Consider the following 27,596-nt stretch of genomic DNA (forward strand, 5'->3'; position numbering starts at 1 on the left):
TTAACCTTTAGAAGTACCATTTCAAATTCCCTTTTCAGAGTAGATGCACTCAACCCTGGATTCTTTCTATAGGTAAAAGGTTTGTCTAGGGCCCGCGATGTCATACGTGCTGTTACTCTGGGGAATTTTTTTCATCAACGGTGTCGTTGCAAAAGCAGGTGAGTTTTCTTTCCTTCTTCAGAGCAACAACTTGGCCTGCAGAAGTTTCCAGATATATGAGGTACATTTTGAAAGGCTTGGGCACTTTTTACACTAGTAAAAACAGAGTTACTACTTCTAAATCAGCCGTTCCCAGGTTATTGAAGTTTGAACTGCCTAAAGCTAGCAGGTAGTTTTGTAACAGGTAAAGTTTATAGAAAAAAGGGCATTTTGCAGGGGGCAAGGGGCACATTTTGGTGGTATTTTTGCAAATTACGGACTAGATGTACTAAACTACATTACCGTTCCTACAGAGCAGAGGGGCAGCCTAGTGGTCAGTGTAGTGGGCTTTAAACAACAGAACTCAGGTGCAAATCCTACCTTAATTCCTTTATATGTTATTATGAGCCCTGTAGGATCGTTATCACAGCTAATAAATCTCTTCAAATCCAGGAACAGATAAAATCCTGCTGTACCTAAAGGTCCACCACTACGATAACCATCACCCTTGCAGGTATCTTAGAAATAGGTATTTCTATGTTCCAAGAGGGCTCACATTTTTGTACAGAAATAAGAGTTAAAGTGGGAGTTACACCTGGGTGTCATTGTTCAAAGTCCACTGCACTGACCACTAGGCTACTCCTTACACTTGCTTGCTGCTCTGTTAGGAATGGCCATAATACCTGAAGGTGTCATAAGGTCTGATATCTACTGTCACTTTCACTACTTAGGGGAATGGGAGGGGGGTCAGCAATGACTGGGAGATGAAGGAGGGGTCCTGCCTTCGTCCCTCCAGTGGTCAGTTGCTCAATAATTTTGGGCCTTCTCTAGTCCTGCCGAAAAGATGCCTCCAACACGCCTCCTTGCAGTTTGGATGAACTGCAGCATAAAGCATCCAAATTCCGCCTTTCGAAAATCACAATTTGGACGTCTTCAGCAGATTTTGAGACATGCACCTGCTTCAAAAATCAGCGCCATAGGCACCTACATTGCTTTTATAAAATAGATGTCAAATAGACTGTTTGGACATAGGTGTCCTGTTATAGAATTATTCATCATATGAGCACCTGCTTTTCCATCCTAAATTCATAGAGATTGGCTAACTCCTGTGGTTGCCGGCAAACCTGGAAATTCAATGCCGGGGCCATATCTGGGCCACGAGCATTGAATTTCCGGGTATTTTTTTGGGTGCCCCAAACATAGCAGATTAAGCCAATATTCACCAGCTGACCGGCTAAGTTATAGCGGCCAAAGATAGACCTGCAATTTATGTGGGTCTATCTGGCCAATAAACTTAACCGGCTAGTCGCTGACCTGGAAATTCAGTGGGAGATAGCCGGTTATCTCCTTAATTTTATCCCTCCTTACCCTTTCTCCCAAATTACACTATCCTATCCTGTCTACTCTCTTTTATCCTAGTCATATATTATCTAGCTCAACTTATCATACACTACTAAATCCAACTTTACATTGTTTTACTACTGTTTTATTAAAATTCTATTAACTTTGTATTTCAAATTACTATGTAAGCCGCATTGAGCCTGCATTATGTGGGAAAGCGCGGGGTACAAATGTAATAATAATAATAATATTGGTGAATAGCCAGCTTGAGAGTACTTAACCGGCCAGGTGCTGTTCCTGGCTGGTTAAATACTTTTGAATATTGGCCGGATGGTACCATGCAGCCTTCCTATTTAATGAACGATCTGTAACATTGTAGAATTGTTGCAGGAGAGTCATTAATGCCAACAGAAGTATACATGCCCTGGGATTGGTAGCATGGAATGTTGCTACTAATTGGGATTCTGAATGGAATCTTTCTACTCTTTGAGGTTCTGAATGGAATCTTGTTACTCTTTGGGGTTCTACATGGAATGTTGCTACTAACTTGGATTCAACCAGGTACTTGTGACCTGGATTGGCTACTGCTGGAAGCAGGGTACTGGGCTAGATGGACCATTGGTCTGACCCAGTATAGCTATTCTTATGTTCTTATATAAGAATAAAAGTTTATAACATCTAATGCAAATTACCGCATCTCATACTCTCGGTACTACAGTATGTCCTGGGCCACCTCAAGTGGAATTTGCTTCAGTTCATCCTGAAAAAAGACTATATGAACCTGGAGAGGAAGTATCCTATGTATGCCAGTCTGGATATATATATGCCAGTGGTACCAGAAGAGCAGTCTGCACTAATGCTGGCAGGTGGACTAGCGTAACACTGAGATGTAAATGTGAGTATAGTCATCCAGGTGCTGTTCCTTACAGATTTCACAAATAAAGTTTAATGATTTTGTATGTCTTAAACAGTACGATGCATGACTGATATGTCATTCCTAATAGATCACACACTAGGTGGATAAACAGATCATCGTAAAGTTGTTTAACAAAATAAAACCACCCAATATGGGCTCAATTTCTCAGCAAAAGAAATAGAATCTTCCTCACAAAACTATCCGTCAAAAAACCCTCCATATACAATAATCCATAAGATCATATCAGGAGAATCCCCCAGCTATATGAACAACTTGATTGACCTCCCAATTAGAAATAGAACAATGTTATCGTGAACATACCTCTATCTACACCTCCCAAATTGCAAAGGTGTCAAGTACAAAACATACTATGCCTCCAGTTTCTCCTTCCTGGGTAGTCAACTCTGGAATGCTCTCCCAAGACCCATCCGAACTATTAATAACTATTTGCCTTTCAGGAAAATATTGAGTATAAGGGATTAGTGAAAAAGGTCAAATGTAACATTGGGGTCAAAGTGAGCATTGACATCTTAGAAGGAGTATTCTAGGTGATCTGGTGGAATTAAGCTGGTCCATTAGGGTAAACTTGCTTGAAAAATGGGACTTTAATTCCACCAGATCACCTACGATACTCCTTCTAAGATGTCAATGCTCACTTTGACCCCAGTATTACATTTGACCTTTTTCACTAATCCCTTATACTCAATCCCTCATCTTCTTCCCTCCATCCTTTACCATTTCCCTCCCATTCTCCTTCCCTTTCACCTATCATATCCTTGTCTACCTTCCCTATTCTAAATCATATATTCTGGGACACTGTTGCCACAGTTCATTATATTCTTTTCGCATGTCCTTTGTAATACTTTTCACAATGTAAGTAGTTATGATCATCACAATTTATAATACTGTTCCTACATTTCCTTGTTTTTACTGTATTCTTTACCATGTAAGATGCTTTCTTCTACTATGTAAGCCGCACTGGACCTGCTGTATGTGGGAAAGAGCGGGATACAAATGTAATAAATAAATAAATAAATACATATTCTTAGATTACACACTTTAGTAACTATCATTTTCAAACATACAAAATTTATTTTGGACTGTATCGGTGATATTGAAAGCAGGGAACTTATCTTGCCAAAGGCTCAACAGAGTCGCTCATTTTGCATGCTCCCAACATACTCAGCTTACATAATGTAGCATACATTTATTGCACAGTATTAAGGTCAGATTTACTCCCTGCTATCTCCTTACAGATCTAACAAATTGTCAGATTTGTGAGTTCTTATACCAAGTAGAACGCTGCTGAGCCCAGTACTCGGACCAGGTTCTGCTTGGCGACTTGGCAACCCTGGGTTTCACCTGCACTGACCGCCGTTCCCCAGAGGTTGAGCCCCTAGTTGCGGGCAGCCTGCAGGACTTACGGGACGGAGCTGGAAGCGGGGTGATGAACGTATCGCCCAGGCAGGCAGCAGGTCAAGAGAGTAATCCAGGTACAAGCGGCAGTCAGTAGGCAGGCAGCGGGCAAGAGAGTAATCCAGGTACAGGCAAGTCAGTAGGCAGGTGGCAGGCAAGAGAGTAATCCAGGTACAGGCAAAAGTCAGTAGGCAGGCGACAGGCAGAAGGGTAATCCAGGTACAGGCAAAGTCAGCAATGAGGGACCAGTAGATAAGAAGCAGACTACAGAGTTAGAAACACCTACTAAAGTAGAAGCCGAAGTATGGAGTCCAGGGAGAGCTCAGCTGATAAAGTACAGGCGTTTGACATCAGCACGGAGAAGGGGCACAGCCATAGGACAAGAGCAGGGGAAGGAGGAACCGGAAGACCAATAAGAGAGAAGCCAGGCAGAGGAAGAGCAGACCCAGGTGGGTGGAAGCAAAGCAATCAAGGAGCCTGGAAGCCAGGCAGAGAGAGAGAGCAGAAACAGGTGCATGGAAGCAAAGCAATTAAGGAGCCTGCAACCACCGCTCTCTGAACAAACCCAGAGAGGACTACACACACACGGCTCAGGCAGTGCCAGTCAAGTGTGCGTGTCGACGGGACCCCACGCAGCCCGAGGACGCCGCTTGCGTTGAGGTAGGGGACATGACAGTACCCCCTCCTTTAGGATCCCCCTCTGCCTAGGTCCGGGTTTCAGTGGGTAGCGGTCATGGAAATCGCGAATCTGGTCAGGAGAGTGGACGTTAGCAGCGGGCTCCCAGGAATTGTCCTCCGGGCCAAAATGTTTCCAGGATAGCAGATAAAATAGTCGTCCTTTCTGATGCTTGGAGTCTAGAATCTCCTCTACCTCAAATTTAGGGTCAGGCTCAGAATCAGGAACGATGATCTTCTTGGGTTCCGTATACCATCTGGAAGTTTAAAATTATTTAAGCAGGGCTACATGGAAGGCGTTGTGAACCTTGAGGTTAGCTGGTAACTGGAGATGGTTAAGTGACCGCCCCCACCCGAGATTGTACTGGAAATGGCCCTATGAATCGGGGAGCAAACTTGAAGGAGGGTAGGCGAAGCCTCAAGTATTTGGTGCTGAGCCAGACCTTCTGTCCAGGTTGAAAAACTGGCACAGCTTGTCTTTTTCGATCTGCGAAGAGCTTGTACTTAGCCGAGGCTCGCTGAAGATTTTGCTGGACCTTGACCCAGATATCCTGAATATCCGTGAGAGTCCGGTTGGAGCAGAGGTGAGGCTTGTGTCTGAGGGATTGGAAGCGGCAGATGAGGATGGCATCCATACACTGTAAAAAATGGCGAGGTCTGAGGAGGGCGGCAGCGGGGAGCCGGGCCAGGAACGTCTATTTCTCCCTGTAGTTTAGGACAGGCTCTTTGTCAGCAGATCCTCGTCTAGGATACTAGCAGAACTTGAGACATCCTGGCCTGAGCATTTATACATCTTTTCTAAAATGCTGCTCCACTTTACTATTTTACTATGAGTCGTATTTTCAAAGAACTTAGATTTACAAAATTACGTGGTATTTTGCACAAACATAGATCCAAAACATGATTCAAATCCAAAGCCATATAAATCAGGTGATAAGCTAGAATAAGCCACAAACACCAGAGAAAATCATAAAAAAAAACAAATTAATAAAATGACAGTATCCATAAAAATCATAAAATAATGATAAATCGTGACATGTAAAAAGTGAAATAAAAAGGTGCAATATACCATATAAACATATGGATGAAGAATGACACTGCTATCAAAAAGAGAGTGACTTAGATGTGAAAAATTCATTCAAAACTTTTAATAGTGTCCCGTGATGATACAAAATCACCCTTTGTCTGAATATTGCAAAATAAGGATCCATTAAATAAACTGTCTACGGATTAACCTCAGATCCTACATTACAGTACCCTAAAGGAATGCCTATATTAAGTCATCTGATGGTTAAATATATTGAAATACAAAATATAAAACAATCAGCATTAATGGATCTCTAAAGAAATAAATGTCTGGTTATTAACCTTGTTATAAAAGACACACCAATATCAAAAACAACCACTGAAAAAAAATGCTGCAGAAACCCCGTGTTGTCTCATGTGATCTGCCCAAACGATGCTGATCACGTTAATGCTGCCATTTTAAAGAAATCTTACTTCTGCGACATCTTGTGTGCAATTAACAGATGACATCAAAAGTGATTTAACAGTTATATTGGGCTTTAATATGTGATTTATTTAAATTGTTCTTGGTGGATGCTTGGAATGCCCTCCCGCGGGAGGTGGTGGAGAGGAAAACGGTAACGGAATTCAAACATGTGTGGGATAAACATAAAGGAATCCTGTTCAGAAGGAAGGGATCCTCAGGAGCTTAGCCTTGAATGGGTGGCAGAGACGGTTGGGAGGCGGGGCTAGTGCTGGATAGACTTATACGGTCTGTGCCAGAGCCGGTGGTGGGAGGCGGGGCTGGTGGTTGGGAGGCGGGGATAGTGCTGGGCAGACTTATATGGTCTGTGCCAGAGCCGGTGGTGGGAGGCGGGGCTGGTGGTTGGGAGGCGGGGATAGTGCTGGGCAGACTTATACGGTCTGTGCCAGAGCCGGTGGTTGGGAGGCGGGGCTGGTGGTTGGGAGGCGGGGATAGTGCTGGGCAGACTTATATGGTCTGTGCCAGAGCCGGTGGTGGGAGGCGGGGATAGTGCTGGGCAGACTTATACGGTCTGTGTCAGAGCCGGTGGTGGGAGGCAGGGATAGTGCTGGGCAGACTTATATGGTCTGTGCCAGAGCCGGTGGTGGGAGGCGGGGATAGTGCTGGGCAGACTTATACGGTCTGTGCCAGAGCCGGTGGTGGGAGGCGGGGCTGGTGGTTGGGAGGTGGGGATAGTCCTGGGCAGACTTACACGGTCTGTGCCCTGAAAATGACAGATACAAATCAAGGTAAGGTATACACAAAAAGTAGCACATATGAGTTTATCTTGTTGGGCAGACTGGATGGACCGTGCAGGTCTTTTTCTGCCGTCATCTACTATGTTACTATGTTACTATATCATATTTGTATCCATTTTTTTTGGTGCTGTTCTTCCGTTTCTGTTTTCTGGGTTGATATAGTACTAGTCTCTGTTGTTTAGTTTGACATTTACACATAATAAATATTATTATTATTATTATTATTATTATTTATCTTTTCTGTCTACAAAACACAGTAAGAACATGTGTCTACCCTGGACTGCTTCATAATGGAGAAATACATCACACAGAGCTAACGTACCAAAGTGTGATAAGCTTCTCTTGCAATGAAGGGTAAGGTACCACCATCAGATGGGTAAAGTTCCAGAGGATGGCATAATTAATAGTCTCTTCATTTTTATCAAGTTGACAGAACTGCTTATTGTGATACGATAAGTTAGAGTGAAAGTCCCAGGAAGTGAATCATAAAGTCCTCCAGATGAAACCAAGTGAGCTCTTCGTTTGGGTTCCAGGGCTCTGTCCTCTCCTGGTTCTCCTCCTATCTCTCCCACCGTACCTTCAGAGTACACTCTCATGGATCTTCCTCCACCCCCATCCCGCTCTCTGTCGGAGTTCCTCAGGGATCTGTCCTTGGACCCCTTCTTTTTTCAATCTACACCTCTTCCCTGGGCTCGCTGATTTCATCTCATGGTTTCCAATATCATCTCTATGCCGACGACACCCAGCTTTATCTCTCCACACCAGACATCACTGCGGGAACCCAGGCCAAAGTATCGGCCTGCTTGTCCGACATTGCTGCCTGGATGTCCAACCGCCACCTGAAACTGAACATGTCCAAGACAGAGCTTATTGTCTTTCCACCCAAACCCACCTCTCCTCTCCCTCCACTCTCTATCTCAGTTGATGACACCCTCATCCTCCCAGTCTCATGTGCCCGCAACCTCGGAGTCATCTTCGACTCCTCCCTCTCCTTCTCCGCACATATCCAGCAGATAGCCAAGACCTGTCGCTTCTTTCTCTATAACATCAGCAAAATTCACCCTTTCCTCTCTGAGCACACTACCCGAACTCTCGTCCATTCTCTCATTACCTCTCGCCTTGACTATTGCAACATACTCCTCACTGGCCTCCCACTTAGCCATCTATCCCCCCTTCATTCCATTCAGAACTCTGCTGCATGTCTTATCTTCCGCCTGGACCAATATGCTCATATCACCCCTCTCCTCAAGTCACTTCACTGGCTTCCGATCAGGTACCGCATACAGTTCAAGCTTCTCCTACTAACCTACAAATGCACTCAATCTGCAGTCCCTCACTACCTCTCTACCCTTCTCCCCGTACGCTCCTACCCGAAACCTCCGCTCACAGGACAAATCCCTCCTCTCTGTTCCCTTCTCCACCATCGCCAACTCCAGGCTCCGCCCTTTCTGCCTTGCCTCTCCCTATGCTTGGAACAAACTTCCTGAGCCCATACACCAAGCCCCCTCCCTGCCAATCTTTAAGTCCTTGCTCAAAGCCCATCTCTTCAATGTCACCTTCAGCACCTAACCATTTCACCTCTATCCAGGAAATCTAGACTGCCCCAATTTGACTGTCTGCACATGTTGTCCTTTAGATTGTAAGCTCCTTTGAGCAGGGACTGTTCTTCTTTGTTAAACTGTACAGCGCTGCGTAACCCTAGTAACGCTTTAGAAATGTTAAGTAGTAGTAGTAGCTCGATGAAAGCTCTGTCCTTGGTTTGTGCCTTCACAACAAAAAGAACATTTAAACCTGGATAAAATCAAAGGAAGATAAAGCAATGAGGCCGACCTTGTACAAAAACGATGCCTTTATTTATAGATTAAAAGCTCCCAGGTATTCTACATAAAATGCCTGACATGGCCATGTTTCGCCAGTATAAAAATGGTTGTATCAGGGGCAATAGGTCACTAGCTAGTATAAAACTTCAAAATAAACCAGGCCATGGTTGCAGAATTTTTTGGAGAGACTGTTCCCAGAATCTAGCTTTCTATGTTTTTTACAATCACAGTAGCCTGGTTTATTTTGAAGTTTTATATCAGCTAGTGACCTATTGCCCCTGACGCAGCCATTTTAATACTGGCGAAACATGGCCATGTCGGGCATTTTTGTAGAATACCTGGGAGCTTTTAATCTATAAATAAAGGCATCGTTTTTGTACAAGGTCGGCCTCATTGCTTTATCTTCTTTTGATTTTAACCAGGTTTAAATGTTCTTTTTCTTGTCAAAGCACAAACCAAGGACAGAGCTTGGTTTGTGCCGGATATTAACTGAATATTCGGGCTATCCCCGAAAATTCTGTTAATATCCGGCTATTATAAGCGACCACATCGGGCAGCTTAAGGGGCCGGAATTCAGACCGCGGTCAGTGCTAAACCCAGATAATCAATGCCGGGCCGCTTCCGGTGACCTGCATCGCATATCTGGTTTATTTATGGCCGGTTTGAACCTAACCGGCTACGTCGATATTCAGACTTAGCCGGTTAGGTTCAAACCGGCTAAAGATATCCCATATTTTCACTTGGCGAAATATAGCTGCTAATGTCACGGATTCAGGTATGGTGAGCCCTTGGACCAAAGCCGAAGCTGTGGCAGACAAGTCACCTGGGTTGGCACAAGGCAGGAATCAGGACTAGAATAAACCAGGAGACTAGACAAGGCAAGACAGAGGTAACAAGGTACAATAGACAAGACAAGGACAGGGATCCAGGCGAGGCAAGGAAAACAAGGCAAAGCAGAACAAGGCAAGACATGGAACTAGAAGGAACTAGATTAAGATCACTGGAAAAAAGGCGAGTCTGGACGCAGGGGTACGGCCACAGCTGTGACAGCTAAAGTGGGGCTTGAAATCGGCAGGCAGCCGGTTATATCACCAAATATAACTGGCTATCAGCTAACTGGCGATATTCAGTGGGAAAGAGTCGGCTACCCCGGCACGACTTATTCTGCGGCACAACTTATTTTCCGCCAGAATCGTTATACCCACACTAGCCCACTCCTCAAGTCACTTCACTGGCTCCCTGTCCGCTTCCGCATTCAATTTAAACTTCTTGTACTGACCTTTAAATGCATCCACTCTGCAGCCCCCCATTACCTCTCCACTCTCATCTCTCCCTACATTCCTCCCCGGGAACTCCACTCACTGGACAAATCTCTCGTCGTCCCCCTTCTTTACCATTGCTAACTCCAGACTTCGCTCCTTTTCTCTCATGGCACCTTATGCCTGAATAGACTTCCTGGACCTATACGTCTAGCTCCATCTCTACCTGTTTTCAAATCTATGCTGAAAACCCACCTTTTCACTGCTGCTTTTTAGCTTCCATTACTCCCTCACCCGTAACTGTCTTGTCTGTCTGTATTATTTAGATTGTAAGCTCTTTTGAGCAGGGACTGTCTCTTTGTATCAGGTGTTCAGCGCTGCGTGCGTCTGGTAGCGCTATACAAATGCTAATAATAATAATAATACCCCTTGCTGAATATTGCCAGATAGCCGGTTATGAGGCATTTAACTGGCCAGGTGCCGATCGTGGATGGTTGAATATCTTGGGGGGGGGGGGGGGGGGGGTAAATAGCTAGTATGTTTTTTGCCGTTTAAAGTTAACTGGCTATCTTCGAATATCAACGTAGCAGGTTAATTTAAACCAGCTAAAAATCAGACATTCAATGCCGCTCACCGGAAACAGCCCAGCATTGAAAGTCTGGACTGACTGCCGACTACAGGAGTTAGCTGGGCTCCCTCCCGCGGTCTGAATATCAACCCCCTTGTGGTCCTTGGATGGTTCTTTTCATGGCTGGGAATTTTGTGAATGATTATTACATTTTTACATCACCCTTAGGAGTTTTCCGGGATGAGAAACAGATCTTGGCTATGCTGTCAAAACGAAGAGACCGTAGTCTCAATAGGCAAAAAAAAAAACAAACCATCAACCCTGCCGCTTCCAGTACTTAAATATGACAGTGAGAATTATAGTGTTGGTGGGCTAGCGGCTGTCTGCTATACTGTTGCAATCGGATGTCGTTAAGCTATTTTCATCTCTCCCTGAGCAGGTATATTCTGAGAGGAGCCAACAGCAGTCAGTGCAATGAGAAAGCAGAATGGACCGAGGAGCTCCCTGTCTGTGAATGTACGTATGTATATAGGTCCGATTATTACCTCACTTGCTCACCATTGTTAGCTTAGAGGCCGATGTACTAAAATGCAAAAAAAGCATAGCTAATGGGGCTTTGAGCAACAGAAAAACACCCCATATGAAAGGCAATTCTATAACAGGGTGCGTACATTTTGGAACACAAATCTAGACACCATATATAGAATCCGGGGGTAAGCGCCAGTTCTATAATGGCAGTTATTATTGAATGCTAGCGTAACATAGTAAATGACGGCAGATAAAGACCTGTACAGTCCATTCACTCTGCCCAACAAGATAAACTCATTTACATGGTATGTGATACTTTATATGTATACCTGTTAGGTTTTCAAGGCAGAAACTAGGTTCGTGAGCCCTTGGGCCACTGCCGAGGAGCGGCAGTGGCAGGCAAAACCACCCCACACCAGAGACAAGGCAGAACTCTGACAGAAACAGCTAGACTTCACTTGCACTTGACCGACCATCCCCAGGAGTTGAGCCCCTGGGTGCAGGCGGACGGCAGGACTTACTGGACTGGGCAGGAACTGGATACCAACAGGAAACACACAACAGAGTCAGGACTAAAAGCTGCCAGGCAGCCACTAAGACAGAAACACAGACAGGTGAGAGTCAGGACTAAAAGCTGCCAAGCAGCCACTAAAAAGGAACACAGACACAAGACAAGGAAATGCAGACCAGAAACAAGACAAGGAACTAAGCAATATAACCAAAGCTAACTACACACAAACAAACTAGAACCAGGCAAGAAACTCAGACTAAAACTGGACTAGGCAGAAGTGCACAGAGCACACCCACATACCAGGGACCTTAGACGATGCAAAGACGATGGAAAGAAGTTTCCAGCAGGTTAATAAAGCCCATCAACTGCTGAAGTTGAGCTGCAGGAATCACAAGGCAGCTATGGGTGCTGTTCAGGCACAAACAAGAGAAGCAAGTCTGGCAGCCTGGCAGATCCGGACCAGACTGGGCTGAAGTCTGGAGTGGGTGACAGTCCATAGCAGCCACCGGTTCTGGCCACCAGAGGGCAAGGTGAGCACAGACAAGGAAACATTCACATACGTGACAGCAGATAAAGACCTGTATGATCCATCCAGTCTGCCCAACAAGATAAACTCAGTTACGTGGTATGTGATACTTTATATGTATACCTGAGTTTGATTTGTCCTTGCCTTTCTCAGGGCACAGACCATAGAAGTCTGCCCAGCACTGTTCTTGCACTAAAAGTTCTGAAGATTCTGGAATCTTAAAGAGTTACAAGTTTCCGGAATCCAAATTAGTAGCAACATTCCATGTAACGTAGTAACATAGTAAATGATAGAAGATAAAGACCTGAATGGTCCATCCAGTCTGCCCAACAAGATAAACTCATTTTACATAGTATGTGATACTTTATACCCGAGTTTGATTTGTCTTTGCCTTTCTCAGGGCACAGACCGTAGAAGTCTGCCCAGCACTGTTCTTGTACTAAGTTCTGAAGCTAACGTCGAAGTCCCTTAAAATTTACACTCCAGCCCAACCCTATTTAGTCACGATCAGGGCATAGACTGTAGAAGTGTGCCCAGCTCCCATTTTGTTTCCCAGTTACCGGCGTCGCCACCCAATCTCTGCTAAGATTCTGTGGAACCATTCCTTCTAAACAGGATTCCTTTGTGTTTATCCCACGCATGTTTGAATTCCATTACCGTTTTCTTCTCCACCACCTCCCGCGGGAAGGCATTCCACATATCCACCACCCTCTCTGTGAAAAAATACTTCCTGACATTACTCCCTAGTCTGCCCCCATTCAACCTCAATTCATATCCTCTAGTTCTACTGCCTTCCCGTCTCCGAAAAAGGTTCATTTGCGGATTAATACCTTTCAAATATTTGAACGTCTGTATCATGTCACCCCTGTTTCTCCTTTCCTCCAAGGTATACATGTTCAGGTCGGCAGGTCTCTCCTGAACACCTCTTCCCTGGGTTCGCTGATCTCATCCCATGGTTTCCAATATCATCTTTATGCTGACGACACCCAGCTTTACCTCTCCACACCGGACATCACTGCGGAAACCCAGGCCAAAGTATCGGCCTGCCTATCTGACATTGCTGCCTGGATGTCCAACCGCCACCTGAAACTGAACATGGCTAAGACCGAGCTTATTGTCTTTCCACCCAAACCCACTTCTCCTCTCCCTCTATCTCTGTTGATAACACCCTCATCCTCCCCGTCTCATCTGCCCGCAACCTCGGAGTCATCTTCGACTCCTCCCTCTCCTTCTCCGCGCATATCCAGCAGATAGCCAAGACCTGTCGCTTCTTTCTCTATAACATCAGCAAAATTCGCCCTTTCCTCTCTGAGCATACCACCCGAACACTCGTCCACTCTCTCATTACCTCTCGCCTTGACTACTGCATCCTACTCCTCACTGGCCTCCCACTTAGCTATCTATACCCCCTTCAATCCATTCAGAACTCTGCTGCACGTCTTATCTTCCGTCAGGACCGATATGCCCATATCACCCCTCTCCTCAAGTCACTTCATTGGCTTCCGATCAGGTACCGCATACAGTTCAAGCTTCTCCTACTTACCTACAAATGCACTCGATCTGCAGCCCCTCCTTACCTCTCTACCCTCATCTCCCCTTACGCTCCTGCCCGTAACCTCCGCTCACAGGACAAATCCCTCCTCTCTGTTCCCTTCTCCACCACCGCCTACTCCAGACTCTGCCCTTTCTGCCTCGCCTCACCCTATGCGTGGAATAAACTCCCTGAGCCCATACGCCAAGCCCCCTCGCTGCCCATCTTCAAATCCTTACTCAAAGCCCACCTCTTCAATGTCGCCTTCGGCACATAACCATTATACCTCCATTCAGGATATCTAGACTGCCCCAACTTTACATTTCGTCCTTTAGATTGTAAGCTCCTTTGAGCAGGGACTATCCTTCTTTGTTAAACTGTACAGCGCTGCGTAACCCTAGTAGCGCTTTAGAAATGTTAAGTCGTAGTAGTAGTATGGTTTGCAACGTAAATCCCATACCATTTTTGTAGCTTTTCTTTGCACCGCTTCCAGCGTAGGTCCACAGTTATGCATCTAACTTTAAATTCTGCACACACCCTTCCTATGCTGTGCCCAAACTCTACCCATATCAATGCCCTCCAGCAAATTACACACCATTGAATATTGGCCATGTACTTACTGAACAGCGCTATAGAAATGAAAGGTAGTACTAGTGATAGTAGCAGAGTTGGAAACTACTTGTTTACATGTATATGTGTTCACATATGTGTGTAAATGACGAAAATTCTGGCATTTACATGCATTCTTGACACAGATAAATCTAGGAGTCCTTTTACTAAGGTGCGCTAACAGATTTAGCGCACGCTAAATGATAATATGCTCATAGGAATACAATGGGCGTCTTATCATTTAGCGCGTGCTAAATCCATTAGCGCACCTTAGTAAAAAAGATCCCCTAAGCTGCTTCTTATAGAATTACCTCATAATGTGGATTCTCTTATATTAACGTAGTAGATGACAGCAGACAAAGACCTGTACAGTCCTATCCAGTCTGCCCAACAAGATAAACTCCAATGCCTGTGTTATATAGGATGGGATCTGCAGTATATATGGCATAATATTTGGTATCAATATATGGGTCCTTTTATTGATGAGTGAGATCGTCGAGGAGAGATATTACACCAGTCTATAAGTGGTCTATGCCGTATTTATCCTGCCGTTTGGTTGTCTTTCTAATTGGCGTGGACTGGAGTTTATTCTTAGCTGTTCGTGCCCTTCTTGATCCTGCAGGTAACATTCCTAGAGATAAGACACGGCGTCTCTCGTCTTCAGGTTTGTAATGCCCAAGACTTAACCATGTTCTGTTTCCCCAGCTGTGACTTGTCCGTTTCCCCCTGTTCCTGAATTTGCAAGAATCGTCTTCCATCTGCCAAGGCCAGGAAACGAGTCCATCTTCGGAGACGTAGTTAGATATGCCTGCCTCCCAAACTACGCCTTGATTGAACACGAAACAGTTAGCTGCTTGGCAAATGGAAACTGGAGTCATATCCCAGAATGCAAGGGTGAGTAATACATTAGAAAACGTTTCTGTTCCCTTTTTTTTTATATTCCACTTTTTTTCATTCCCCAAAAAGGGGACCCACAGTAGTTTATATCAAAAATGGTATACATTGATACTATTCAAATATATTACAATACATACAGTAGTAAGATAAAAATAAATTATCCTCATAATAAGGGCACGGTTACGTAGAGGCAGGTTTTACTAAGTTGCGTTAAGCAATACCGCACGCTTGCCGTAGCTTAAAACGGTGCATTGTGGGATGCACTCAGGTGTCCTGCAGTAATTCCACATCCGCGCGTGCTAATCGCATGCTAAAAAATATTTTAACGTTTTCTTGGAGGGGAGTGTCTGGGGGGGGGCAGAAAGTGGGCGCTCCTGCACTGTATTAATCAGCACAGGATTACTGTATGAGCCCTGACTGCCTGCAAAACAGGTGTCAGTAAGTGCTCACATGGTCATTATTTTTAATGGCAACCTAAGCGCAAAGCCATTAATTAAAAAAAGAGGAACACATCCACTTTAATGCTGCAGTCAAAATGGCCTTAGCGCATGGGAAAGACTTGCAGAAAGGCACGCTAAGGTCACTTTTTACCACAGCTTAGTACAGGGCTAGTCTTAGTAGTTGTGGGGCCCTGTATAGACCTGTTTGGTGGGTCGCCCCACTGACCTGGCTCTTTGTCTAGCCCTACCCACTGCTCCTTGCCTAGCCCCTCCCCTTTTGACGACATTCTTTTAAAAAATGTATTTATGTGCACCGCTGAGGAGGGCTCCGAGCCTTAGAGGACTCTGCCCTCTCTCTCCCTCTCCACCCGCCCGAGCCTCAGGGTGCATTGCCCTCTCCTCTCTACCCTACTCTACTAAGAGTCAGGGTGCTGTTCATTCTTCAAAATGGCTGCCGAGACTTCAGGCTGCAGGCCTTGTGAGATTTCTTCCATTTTGAAGAATGAGGTAGCGGCAGCAGGTAGGAAAGAGTGGGGTTCTTTCCTGCCCTGAAGAGACCCCAGTGTGCAATGCGTTAAGGTAGGTTCGGGGAGGGCCATAGGGCCACAGAGCCCCTGGGAACACGAGGCCCTGTCACCCCTGACTAAGACCAGCCCTATCTTAGTAAAAGAGCCCAAAAGGAAGAATACCTAACTTGTGATGCACTATTTAGAAATACTATGTAAATGGGCAAAGTGAAACATAACTGTAATAAAATACAGCGTCAAAAGAATTAAGCTATAATTGTTATTTAAGTGTTTAATTTTAAAAATGTGACTTTTTTAGCCTGCTATTCCAGGATGCACCCTTGGTTCAAAGCTGTATACGATCTCTATCAAAGCAAAATTAAAATAAGTAAAATCTGTACTGCCTCAGAATTTTCTTCATGCTTCTTATTCTCCAGATATACGATGTCCACGTCCAACTGGAATAGAGAATGGATTCGTTAGTTTTAACCTGGACAGATTATACCACTACATGGAAAAGGTCTCCTATGGCTGTATGCCCAATTATGTATTGGATGGGCCTCGAGAATCAAGATGTGAAAAGACAGGAAACTGGTCCATAAAGCCCTCCTGCAAAGGTAGAAAACTCCACGTCTAGGAACCCTCGCTTCACCCAGAACAGATCACCAGATTTATCAATCCTGTCTGTGGTGTCTAGTGGGGGGGGGGGGGGGGGGAAGGGGGCACAGGAGTGATCCCCAGTTGCTCTTCTCCTCCAAGCTGCCAAATTCAAAATGGAATTGATCGACCCTAGTGGAAGTCTTGTGGTACTACCACTAGGGGTCAAGCTGCCAAATAATGGAGCATGGTCTTTAGTTTGCACCTTGATCCCTAGCATTAGTACAGTAACACTATCACCACTACACAGCCTCAGGGTACCTTAAATGGAGATGCTGAGTTATGGAATTACCCCTCTCATGTATGAATCATCCACGGCCACAAGACATAGCGTGTCATATTTCTTTTTCTCCCGCAGCTCCTTGTTCCATAAGTGTTAAGAGAGCGGAAGTCCTATATTATGGGCAGAGAGTGAAACTGCAGGGTATGGCTGAAAGACGCATACAGCATGCAGAAATCATGGCTTTCTTCTGCAAAGATGAAGAAAAGAAATGTGGTTATCCAGTTCCAACTCAGTGTATGGACGGAGTTCTTAGGATCCCTGAATGTTTCAAGGGTAAGAAATAAAGCCTTCCATTTTACAGCTGAGCCTGGAGGAGTTTCAGGATACTCATTTGGAAGAAGTGAGTGCAGAGGTTCAAGATATTCTAGTTTGAAGGGTTGAGTGTAAAGGTTTAGGATAGTCTAGTTTGAAGGGTTGAGTTCTACACGTTCAGGATATTCTAGTTGAAGGAGTAAATGCACAGGTTCAGGATACTCTTGTTTGAAGGGTTGAGTGTACCGGTTAAGGATAGTCTAGTTTGACGGGGTAAATGCACACCTTCAAGCCGTGGTCTGACAATTCTTTAAACCTGCGTGACTGGAATAGAGACACAGAAGAAGAGGAGGGGGTGTATTGAATCTTTCAGAAATACGATTGATGGAAATTCCGATGATTCCCCTAAAAATTGTTTTCCAGTTACCTACTGAAGTTTGTTCACAGTTTGAACTTGCAAGTAACTCTGAGCATATTTATCAGATGTTTCTTCTAATGCAATACAGTTTTTTTCCCCCCTCATATTGAAATAAAGGTGAAAAGTGCTTTTTGAATAAGGCCTATTTGTCAAATCTTCAGAAGTTTTCTTTTATAACTGTGCGCCTTGTTAAAAACTATGCACATACTTTCTTCTCTGCGGACGTTGCAGAATTCTCACAGCGAAAGTACGCTCATGCCCTCATTTTGAAAATGATGCCAGAGAAACAACACTTGCATTTTACAACTACTCTGTGGGATGCACAATTTTTGTGGGTTAGAAACTTGAATTTTCATTGGTGCAAACCCTGCTCCAGTCCTGTCCTGGGCAGTGGCGTACCAAGGGGGGGGGGGGGCGGTGGGGGCGGTCCACCCCGGGTGCACGCCGCTGGGGGGTGCTGCGGCGCAGGCCTGTCAGCTGAGTTCGCTAACTTCGCTGCAGCTCCCTCTGCCCCGGAACAGGTTACTTCCTGTTCCGGCCGGGGCAGAGGGAGCTGCAGCGATGTTAGCGAAGTTAGCGAACTCAGATGACAGGCGCACGCCGCAGCACCCCCCCCCCTCAGCGGCGTGCACCGGGGGGGTGTCATTTCGCCGGGGGGAGGTGTCATTTCACTGGGGGGGGGCTGCGCTGCACCCGGGGGGGGGGGCGCATCGGCGATCCGGCCTGGGTGTCATGCAGGCTAGGATCGCCACTGGTCCTCGGAACACCTCTGCTCCCTGGAATAATAATATAAACATATAGGACTAGATTCAGTTAATGGCTCTCATAATTCAGCAGCAAAAAATTGTCCCTGAACAATATTACTACTACTACTATTTAGCATTTCTAACTACTACTACTACTACTACTACTATTTAGCATTTCTAACTACTACTACTACTACTATTTAGCATTTCTAACTACTACTACTACTTTTTAGCATTTCTAACTACTACTACTACTACTACTATTTAGCATTACTAACTACTACTACTATTTAGCATTTCTATAGCGCTACAAAGCGTACGCAGCGCTGCACAAACATAGAAGAAAGACCGTCCCTGCTCAAAGAGCTTACAATCTAATAGACAAAAATAAAGCAAGCAAATCAATTAATGCGTAGAGGAAAGAGGAGAGGAAGGTAAGTGGGGCGAGTGGTTACAAGTCAAAAGCAATGTTGAAGAGGTGGGCTTTCAATCTAGATTTAAAGATGGCCAAGGATGGGGCAAGACGTAGGGGCTCAGGAAGTTTATTCCAGGCGTAGGGTGCAGCGAGACAGAAGGCGCGAAGTCTGGAGTTGACAGTAGTGGAGAAGGGAACAGATAAGAAGGATTTATCCATGGAGCGGAGTGCACGGGAAGGGGTGTAGGGAAGGACGAGTGTGGAGAGATACTGGGGAGCAACAGAGTGAGTACATTTATAGTAGAAGAAGTTTGAACAGGATGCGAAAATGGATAGGGAGCCAGTGAAGCGACTTGAGGAGAGGGGTAGTATGAGTAAAGCGACCCTGGCGGAAGACGAGACGGGCAGCAGAGTTTTGAACCGACTGGAGAGGGGAGGGTATTCTCTAGAGTGGTCCAGAAAAGTACGTAGCACCAGGATCTGTGCTCAGCTTTGGGCACGAGGAAACAATGGGGACTTTTGCAAATTGTTTTTATCGTTTGATTGGGGTATTGTGTGCAAATATGAGTGTTGTCTTTTGCTTGGGGTTGGCTTCCCTATTGAATTACGGTGTTCCATATGTTTTGTTTGTTTTTGTTTATGTTTTATTGATTGCGTAAACTGCTTTGCCCTACATAAGTTAAGCGGTATTGTGATTACGTGAACCGAGTCGGGGCAGGAGGGCTTTCATAAATATACAGCCAGACAACGGGGGAAGTGAAACAAACTCCTTTGTTAAACAACTACTGAGTCCTGTTTCTTCACAGTACATCAAAATAAATAATAAAGTCTTTCTTAAGTTCAAAGGCAACCTAAGCTTGTAAACTTCTGGCTTTAACCCCACGTATAGACATCCACTTGCCATGTTTTACTGCACGTCTCTGCCTCCCACCAGACCTCAAGTGTCCTTATGAAGCTTAAAGCTTAGCCTACCTTGTATCAGGTTGAGTAGCTTCTACACACTACACTGTGGAGACCCACACTCCAGGGCAGGGGCGTAGCCAGACTTTGGTGGGAGGGGGGTCCAGAGCCCGAGGGGAGGGAGCACATTTCCCCCCCCCCCCCGGCGCCATTGCCGCCCCCCCATCCTTGCCGCCCCCCTCCCGCCGCGAACTCTCCCCCGCCCCCGTCTACCTTCGCTTTTGCTGGCAGGGGACCCCAATCCCCGCCAGCCAACGTCCTCTCCATCCTGCTGCAGTCAAAAAGTCTTCTTCCTTCTGTTGCATGCTGACGTCCTGCACGTTGTACGTATGTGCAGGACGTCAGACTCACAGAAACAGAAGCCTGCACGGCCGCATTGCTGATCTGCAAGGGCAGGCTTCTAGATGGAATGTTGCTAGTGGAGGAGTAGCCTAGTGGTTAGTGCAGTGGAACATGGGATGTTGTTACTATTTGAGATTCTGGAATGCTGCTATTACTTGAGATTCTACATGGAATGTTGCTACTATTGGAGATTCTGTTGCTACTATTTGAGATTCTACATGGAATGTTGCTATTCCACTAGCAACATTCCATTTTTAGATTGTGAGCTCTTTGAGCAGATCACCAATGCGGCCGTGCAGGCTTCTGTTTCTGTGAGTCTGACGTCCTGCACGTACAGACTCACAGAAACAGAAGCCTGCGCGGCCGCGTTGCTGATCTGCAAGGGCAGGCTTCTACATTACTACTACTACTTATCACTTCTATAGCACTACAAGGCATACGCAGCGCTGTACACCATACATGAAAAGACAGTCCCTGCTCAAAGAGCTTACAATCTAAATAGGACAGAACAACTAAGAGGTAAGGGAGTTAAAGAGGTGGGGATAAAAGGGTACAGGGCAAGTGAGTAGTGGTTAGGAGTCAAAAGCAGCGTCAAAGCGGTGGGCTTTTAGCCTGGATTTGAAAACGGCCAAAGACGGGGCTAGACGTACAGGCTCGGGAAGTCTATTCCAGGCGTGAGGTGCAGCCAGATAAAAGGAACGGAGTTTGGAATTAACAGTAGAGGAGAAGGGGAGACAAGAGAGATTTATCCTCAGAACGGAGTACTCGAGGGGGGGCGTAGGGAGAGACGAGTGGAGAGGTAGAGTGAATGCACTTATAGGTCAGTAAGAGAAGTTTGAATTGAATGCGGAAACGGATAGGGAGCCAGTGAAGTGACTTGAGGAGAGAGGGCTAATGTGAGCATAGCGACTCTGGCGGAAAATGAGTCGCGCAGCAGAGTTTTGGACTGATTGAATAGGAGAGAGATGGCTAAGTGGGAGGCCAGTGAGAAGCGGGTTGCAATAATCTAGGCGAGAGGCGATAAGAGTGTGGAGAAGGGTTCTGGTAGAGTGCTCAGAGAGGAAGGGACGGATTTTGCTGATGTTATAGAGAAAGAAACGACAGATTTTGGCAATCTGCTGAATGTGAGCAGAGAAGAAGAGAGAGGAGACGAAGATGACCCCAAGGTTACGAGCTGATGAGACAGGGAGAATGAGAGTGCCATCCTACTACTACTACTACTACTATTTAGCATTTCTATAGCGCTACAAGGCATACGCAGCGCTACACAAACATAGAAGAAAGACAGTCCCTGCTCAAAGAGCTTACAATCATCCACAGAAATAGTAGCACTAGATTAATGATTAATATTAGAACAATGGATCCTAGTTGATCTAAACATTATCCTTGCTAAAGAGAACAGAAGATGGAGGAAGAAAGCACCAAGTTATATTCTGTAGATCTGCACTGGGCTTCATACCGCTGCCGACAAGCAGCAAACAAATTCACTGAGGAGAGTCTGCTGCACCTAAAAAATATATAAAGTAGTTTAAAAAGCAAACAGTTATTGCAGTTTCCCATAGCAATCCTAAGGGACCCTTTTGTCTTCTTTCAAAAATCCTTTTGCTCACTGTGATAAACAGTGTAAAGGGGGGGGGGGGGGGGGGGGGGGGAGTCCGCTTCCTCCTCTTGGATGGAGCCAGCAAGCCTGAGGGGCTCCCAGGGTTCCAGGACGGAATGCTGCTGATACTGGGACTCAGGGCCAAAGTATTTTATTATCAAGGCAATTTCATACCAAAAATCATAATATAGTCTTCAAAAGGCAAGTCACTTAACCCTCCATTGCCCCATGTAAGCCGCATTGAGCCTGCCATGAGTGGGAAAGCACAGGGTACAAATGTAACAAAAATAAAATAGATACTATTGGAGATTCTACATGGAATGTTGCTACTATTGGAGATTCTACATGGAATGTTGCTATTTCTGCTATTCCACTAGCAACATTCCATGTAGAAGGCTGCGCAGGCTTCTGTTTCTGTGAGTCTGCAGGACGTCAGACTCACAGAAGCAGAAGCCTGCGCGGCCACATTGGTGATCCGCAAGGGCCGACTTCTACATGGAATGTTGCTAGTGGAATAGCAACATTCCATGTAGAATCTCAAATAGTAGCAACAGTGGAGGAGTTGCCTAGTGGTTAGGGTGGTGGACTTTGGTCCTGGGGAACTGAGGAACTGAGTTTGATTCCCACTTCAGACACAGGCAGCTCCTTGTGACTCTGGCCAAGTCACTTAACACTTGTCCCATGTAAGCCGCATTGAGCCTGCCATGAGTGGGAAAGCATGGGGTACAAATGTAACAACAACAAAAAAAGGTACAGCCCTCTTAATATAGTCTTCAAAAGAAAAAAGGTACAGTCCAGGTCCCAAATTCCCTCAGCAAATGCTCAGGTCTTCTATTAGGGCATTAGCTTTCCCTTCCCCCTCCTTCAGAAGGGTTTAGTAAGAGTTCAGCACACTTCCAATATAGCACAACAGTTCAGAACAAATCTTCATGGACAGTCTTTCCACATCAAACCAATACCACAAATCACCTGTCTTTTCACAGCACAGAAGGAACCCTGTAAGGAGCAGGGTTGGCGGTTTCTCCCACCTCTCAGCACCACGCCCGGTGTGGCCTCCTTCACTGCCTTCATGTGCTGGCCAGGGTAACCTTTGAATTCTCCCACTCCATGATAGCTGGCTCCTCTCAACTGGGCAGCTCTAGTGGCAGGCTACTTCCTTCCTCCTCATACTTCATGGAATCTCTCTCTCCCTTCGTCTCTCCTCCCCCCCTGGTGACAGAGAGCCTCCAGGAAATCTGCTCTCCCCTTCTCACAGCTGGGGGGGAATTATATACTGATGGCGAAGCCAGGGAAACTGAGGTTCATCCTGGCCTCTCCCTTTAGTGGGGAAGGGAGTAACAGGCTCCCCCTGCCTCGAGCCATTGCTCCCCCTGCTGGGGCTGGGAATCCATTCCATTTTTTAAAGACTACTCTCTTCTCTCATTCTTGCAAGGACTTCTGGGACCCATAGTTCTGGGCTCAGCTGCTTCACTGGGGAATCTCTGGGGCTTGCTTTGTCACAATAGCCTTTGATTCAATAGCAGAGAAACAGCCGATGACCAAGTGGAAAACAAAGCATTTGATCCGACGTTCCTAGTCAACAAAGTCAGGGGCCCTTTTACAAAGCAGCGGTAGGGCTACCGTGTATGTAGTGCGTGCCAAATCGACACTACCGCCTGGTTAGCGTGCCCACTCGGTGGTAATTTAGAAGTTGGAGCGTGCTGTTTTGGTGCATTCCCAGTGGTAATCGGCAGCACGGCCACATTGGTGCTCGCTGCATGAGTACCGTGCGTGAGCCTTTACCGCTAAGTCAATGGGTGGTGCCAAGGGCTCAGGCAGTAAATAGCCATGCACTCCTTTTAATTTTAGCACACGGCCACCTACTGCCACCATTAGTGAAGCAGTGGCCTAGTGGTTAGAGCACCAGCCTTGCAATCCAGAGGTGGCTGGTTCAAATCCCACTGCTGCTCCTGGTGATCTTAGGCAAGTCACTTAACCCTCCATTGCCTCAACTAAGTACCTGTATATGTAAACTGGTTTGAATGTAGTTTCAAAACCACAGAAAGGCAGTATATCAAGTCCCCTTTCCCTATCTGAGATTCCACATGGAATGTTGCTACTATTTGAGATTCTAGATGAAATGTTGCTACTTTTTGAGATTCTGGTATGTTGCTACTATTTGAGATTCTAGATGGAATGCTGCTAGTGGAGGAGTGGCCTAGTGGTTAGAGCACCGGTCTTGCAATCCAGAGGTCGCTGGTTCCAATCCCACTGCTGCTCCTTGTGATCTTGGACAAGTCACTTAACCCTCCATTGCCTCAAGTACAAGTTTAGATTGTGGAGCCCTCCTGGGACAGAGAAATATCCAGAGTACCTGAATGTAACTCACCTTGAGCTACTACTGAAAAAGGTGTGAGTAAAATCTAAATAAATAAAGATTCTAGAATTCTAAAGAATAACAAGATCCCATGCAGAATTTCAAAGTGTAGCAACATTCCATGTAGAACCCCAAAGAGTAGCAAGATTCTTTGGGGTGGAGGAGTGGCCCAGTGGTTAGAGCACCAGTCTTGCAATCCAGAGGTGGCTGGTTTAAATCCCAGTACTGCTCCTTGTGATCTTGGGCAAGTCACTTAACCCTCCATTGCCTCAGGTACAAACTTAGATCGTGAGCCCTCCTGGGACAGAGAAATATCCAGAGTACCTGAATGTAACTCACCTTGAGCTACTATTGAAAAAGGTGTGAGCAAAGTCTAAATTAATTAATTTAAAGAAGCTTTTTTTCCCAGCCGTGGTAAACAATGGCCCAGCGTGTGCCAAAAACAACACCTCTGAGTTGGGCACCAAAATTCAGATGGCATTTACTGAATCTGGTCCATAGTGTGCGAAGGTGTTTGCATGGGCAGGGCCTGAGCAAGGCTTTGGCGTCTCCACAATTAATTGCACGTGTTATAAAACAGTGTTATTTACAAAGCAAAGTGCAGCATTTAGGCAAACACACATTTACACCTGCCGTAGATACGGCATAAGTGGGAGCATCTACATGTCGATGCAGAACTTCCGCCTTACGCTAGAATTCTATAATGGAATATAGGCTCCCAGATTCCGTTATAGAATTCACACTTAGCCCCCAGCATTTTGCCCTATTCCCCCCCCCCCCCGAATCTATATAGTGTGACTTAAATTGTGTGCGCAAATCCAGTCGTATTAAATTAGTTAAGCCAACCAGCACCAATAATTGCCAATTATCAAGCAATTATTGACACTAATTGGCATTAATTAGGATTTACGCGCACAACTGTCGTAGCATATTATGCAACGGGATGCGCATAGCTGAAAAGGGGGCGTATCAATGGACATGGAATGGGCGGGTCATCAGCATTCCTAAAATCTATGCGCATTGTAGAATACACCCAGTCTACACCTAATTTAAGCATCGGTATTTACACCAAGTTTTACTTGGCATAACTGCCTGTGTCTAAATTTAATCGCACGGACGGGCTCTTGGTGCATTCTATAAACCGCACTGAAATTTAGGTGTATTCTATACAGTACACCTACATTTAGGCATAATTATTTAGTTTTGTTTATTTATTTATTTATTTGTAGCATTTGTATCCCACATTTTCCCTTGGCCTGGATTGCTGCCAGGTGCCCTTGGCCTGGATTGGCTGCTGTCGTGGACAGGATGCTGGGCTCGATGGACCCTTGGTCTTTTCCCAGTAATGGCATTACTTATGTACTTATGTCCTCTACTTGGCTCACTTTTATTACATAGAGCAGTGGTTTAACCTATTGTGATGTCATAGTGGCTCATTCCACCAATAAGAGCCAACCTCATTAGTGATGTCACAATGGCTTGATTGTATAGAATGTTTGTACGTTTGGGAAGCTCGCCAGGTGCCCTTGGCCTGGATTGGCCGCTGTCGTGGACAGGATGCTGGGCTCGATGGACCCTTGGTCTTTTCCCAGTAATGGCATTACTTATGTACTTATGTACTTTGCAGGCTCAATGTGGCTTACATTTGCCATTTCTGGGTAACAGAATTACAAATTATAGAATGTGCCTAGGCATATTATTTTTCAGTGCCGATTTTTTTAGGTGTGATCAGGGCTGCCAAGTGGGGGGGGGGGGGGGTTCCCAGGCCCGACTTCCAAGGGGGGCCTGGTGCCAGCAAGGCTTCCAGAGACAGGCAGAATTTTCTGCTCCCTCGGTCTGTCTGTCTTCTGCTCCTGTGTGTCGGGACCCAGGTCAGGGCTGATGAGAGGGGGGCAAAATTCCCCCGGGCCTCCAAGGGAAGCCCAGCGCCAGGGTCTCTCCCTTTCTTCTTGACGGGACCCGGGTGATTGCGTCCTGACAGGAGCAGAAAACTCCGGCGCTGGGCCCCCCTTGGAGGCTGGGGAGGACCTGGAGGAGCAGACACTGCAGGACCTCTGAGAGAAAGGGGGGGGCAGGCAATGAGCAGAGTAAAGAGCAGCGCTGGAGGAAGACCTCTTCCGCTGGTGGGGCCTCGGGATCCATGCCAGCCAAGGTACTTGAATTGCAGTTGCAGCAGCGGCGATCGTGGGGAGGGCAGCAGTGGCGGCGAACATGGGGGGTGGCAGCGATGATGATTGTGGGGGAAGGGAGCGGCAGCCCTGGCCCAGGCCTGGCTCAGTTTCTTGGCAGCCCTGACCCAGGTGACTATGTTAACGCGATAACTCCTGGAGCAGGAGAGTGACAGACCGAGGGAGGAGCAGATGCAGGAAGTTAAGGAGGCAGGGTGGCAGTGGCCCGAATGGGGTGGCGGGGGTGGCTCTGTCTCTCAGCGGTCCTGGTCATGATATATAGATTCTAGTCCTAAATGTTGCAAAGGACAAGCAGCCCAAATAAATGATGGAAATTTGCTTCTTTTTCAGAGTACGGCAGATTTTCTGCACTTTTTACAACCGAAGCGTCCTCGATGAAACAGTGCGATACAGTTAATTCACAACAGTAGAGCCTGCCATGACCAATACACCAGTGGAGGCCTGCTCTGGAAATACAGTGCTGTTGAATAGTATTTTGTTAAAGTATATACATTTATTTTGCCTTATTTTCAGCATTACTTTAAAAACATCAAATAAATCCATTGCGTTTGCACTAGGTGCTGTTCATAACAATATATGCAAGATAACTCGATTAAATAGTAGAAATTACTCACTAGTAACTGTTTAACATTTTAAAATATATTTCTTTATTAATAGATCAATACAATTTTCCTAAAAATAAAATCCATTCCCTTAACCCATAGTTATTAACCAATCCATACACCAATACATTCAAAATCAAACAATTCTCCACAATACTCTTTCAATACACATTCAAATAGCATATATCTGGCAATCTTTTACATCAATGTGTGATCATAGCTCTTTAGTTATGTGTAAATCCACTGCTCCAGAGTCTCCCACAAGATTCAGCCTTGCTTCAAATCAGACTCATTGAATCACCAACTTGTAAAGTAGTTCTGTCCTTTTTTCCATCAAACCGTTGTAACGTTAGTGATAAATCTTGAACAACCATTGATGATGTCAGTCAACAACATCCAAAACTATCCATTTTCACTATTGGCAGTATCATGTGTTCCAGATATATATATTTTTTGAAAATGTGGTTACATTTGTATTAGAGTTTTGAACCCTGCAAAGGACAAGCAGCCCAAATAAATGATGGAAATTTGCTTCTTTTTCAGAGTACGGCAGATTTTCTGCACTTTTTACAACCGAAGCGTCCTCGATGAAACAGTGCGATACAATTTAATTCACAACAGTAGAGCCTGCCATGACCAATACACCTGCTCTGGAAATACAGTGCTGTTGAATAGTATTTTGTTAAAGTATACATTTATTTTGCCTTATTTTCAGCATTACTTTAAAAACATCAAATAAATCCATTGCGTTTGCACTAGGTGCTGTTCATAACAATATATGCAAGATAACTTGATTAAATAGTAGAGAG

General features: G+C 45.5%; 1 protein-coding gene and 1 long non-coding RNA gene across 4 annotated transcripts; one reads left to right on the forward strand and one right to left on the reverse strand.

Annotated features, from left to right (window-relative positions):
• LOC115459684 (beta-2-glycoprotein 1-like) lies at positions 1-26,784 on the forward strand. Of its 3 annotated transcripts, XM_030189492.1 has the most exons (8): positions 2-158; positions 2,198-2,374; positions 7,030-7,126; positions 10,859-10,935; positions 14,830-15,018; positions 16,405-16,584; positions 16,983-17,180; positions 26,516-26,784. In XM_030189492.1, exons 1-8 carry the CDS (start codon positions 98-100, stop codon positions 26,593-26,595), a joined length of 1,059 nt encoding a protein of 352 aa, XP_030045352.1. In that variant the 5' UTR covers positions 2-97; the 3' UTR covers positions 26,596-26,784. The 3 variants fall into 3 exon arrangements, with proteins under 3 accessions (XP_030045353.1, XP_030045352.1, XP_030045354.1); XM_030189494.1 differs by lacking the exon at positions 2,198-2,374; XM_030189493.1 differs by lacking the exons at positions 7,030-7,126; positions 10,859-10,935 and having other exon boundaries at positions 1-158.
• LOC115459685 lies at positions 26,537-27,596 on the reverse strand. The gene is made up of 2 exons (XR_003940317.1): positions 27,433-27,596; positions 26,537-26,626 (listed from the first exon to the last, which is right to left on the reverse strand). It is a non-coding gene; the product is annotated as an uncharacterized LOC115459685 (long non-coding RNA).

This window comes from Microcaecilia unicolor, unplaced genomic scaffold (genome assembly GCF_901765095.1).
Source record: "Microcaecilia unicolor unplaced genomic scaffold, aMicUni1.1, whole genome shotgun sequence".
In the NCBI taxonomy this organism is placed as follows: Eukaryota; Metazoa; Chordata; class Amphibia; order Gymnophiona; family Siphonopidae; genus Microcaecilia; species Microcaecilia unicolor.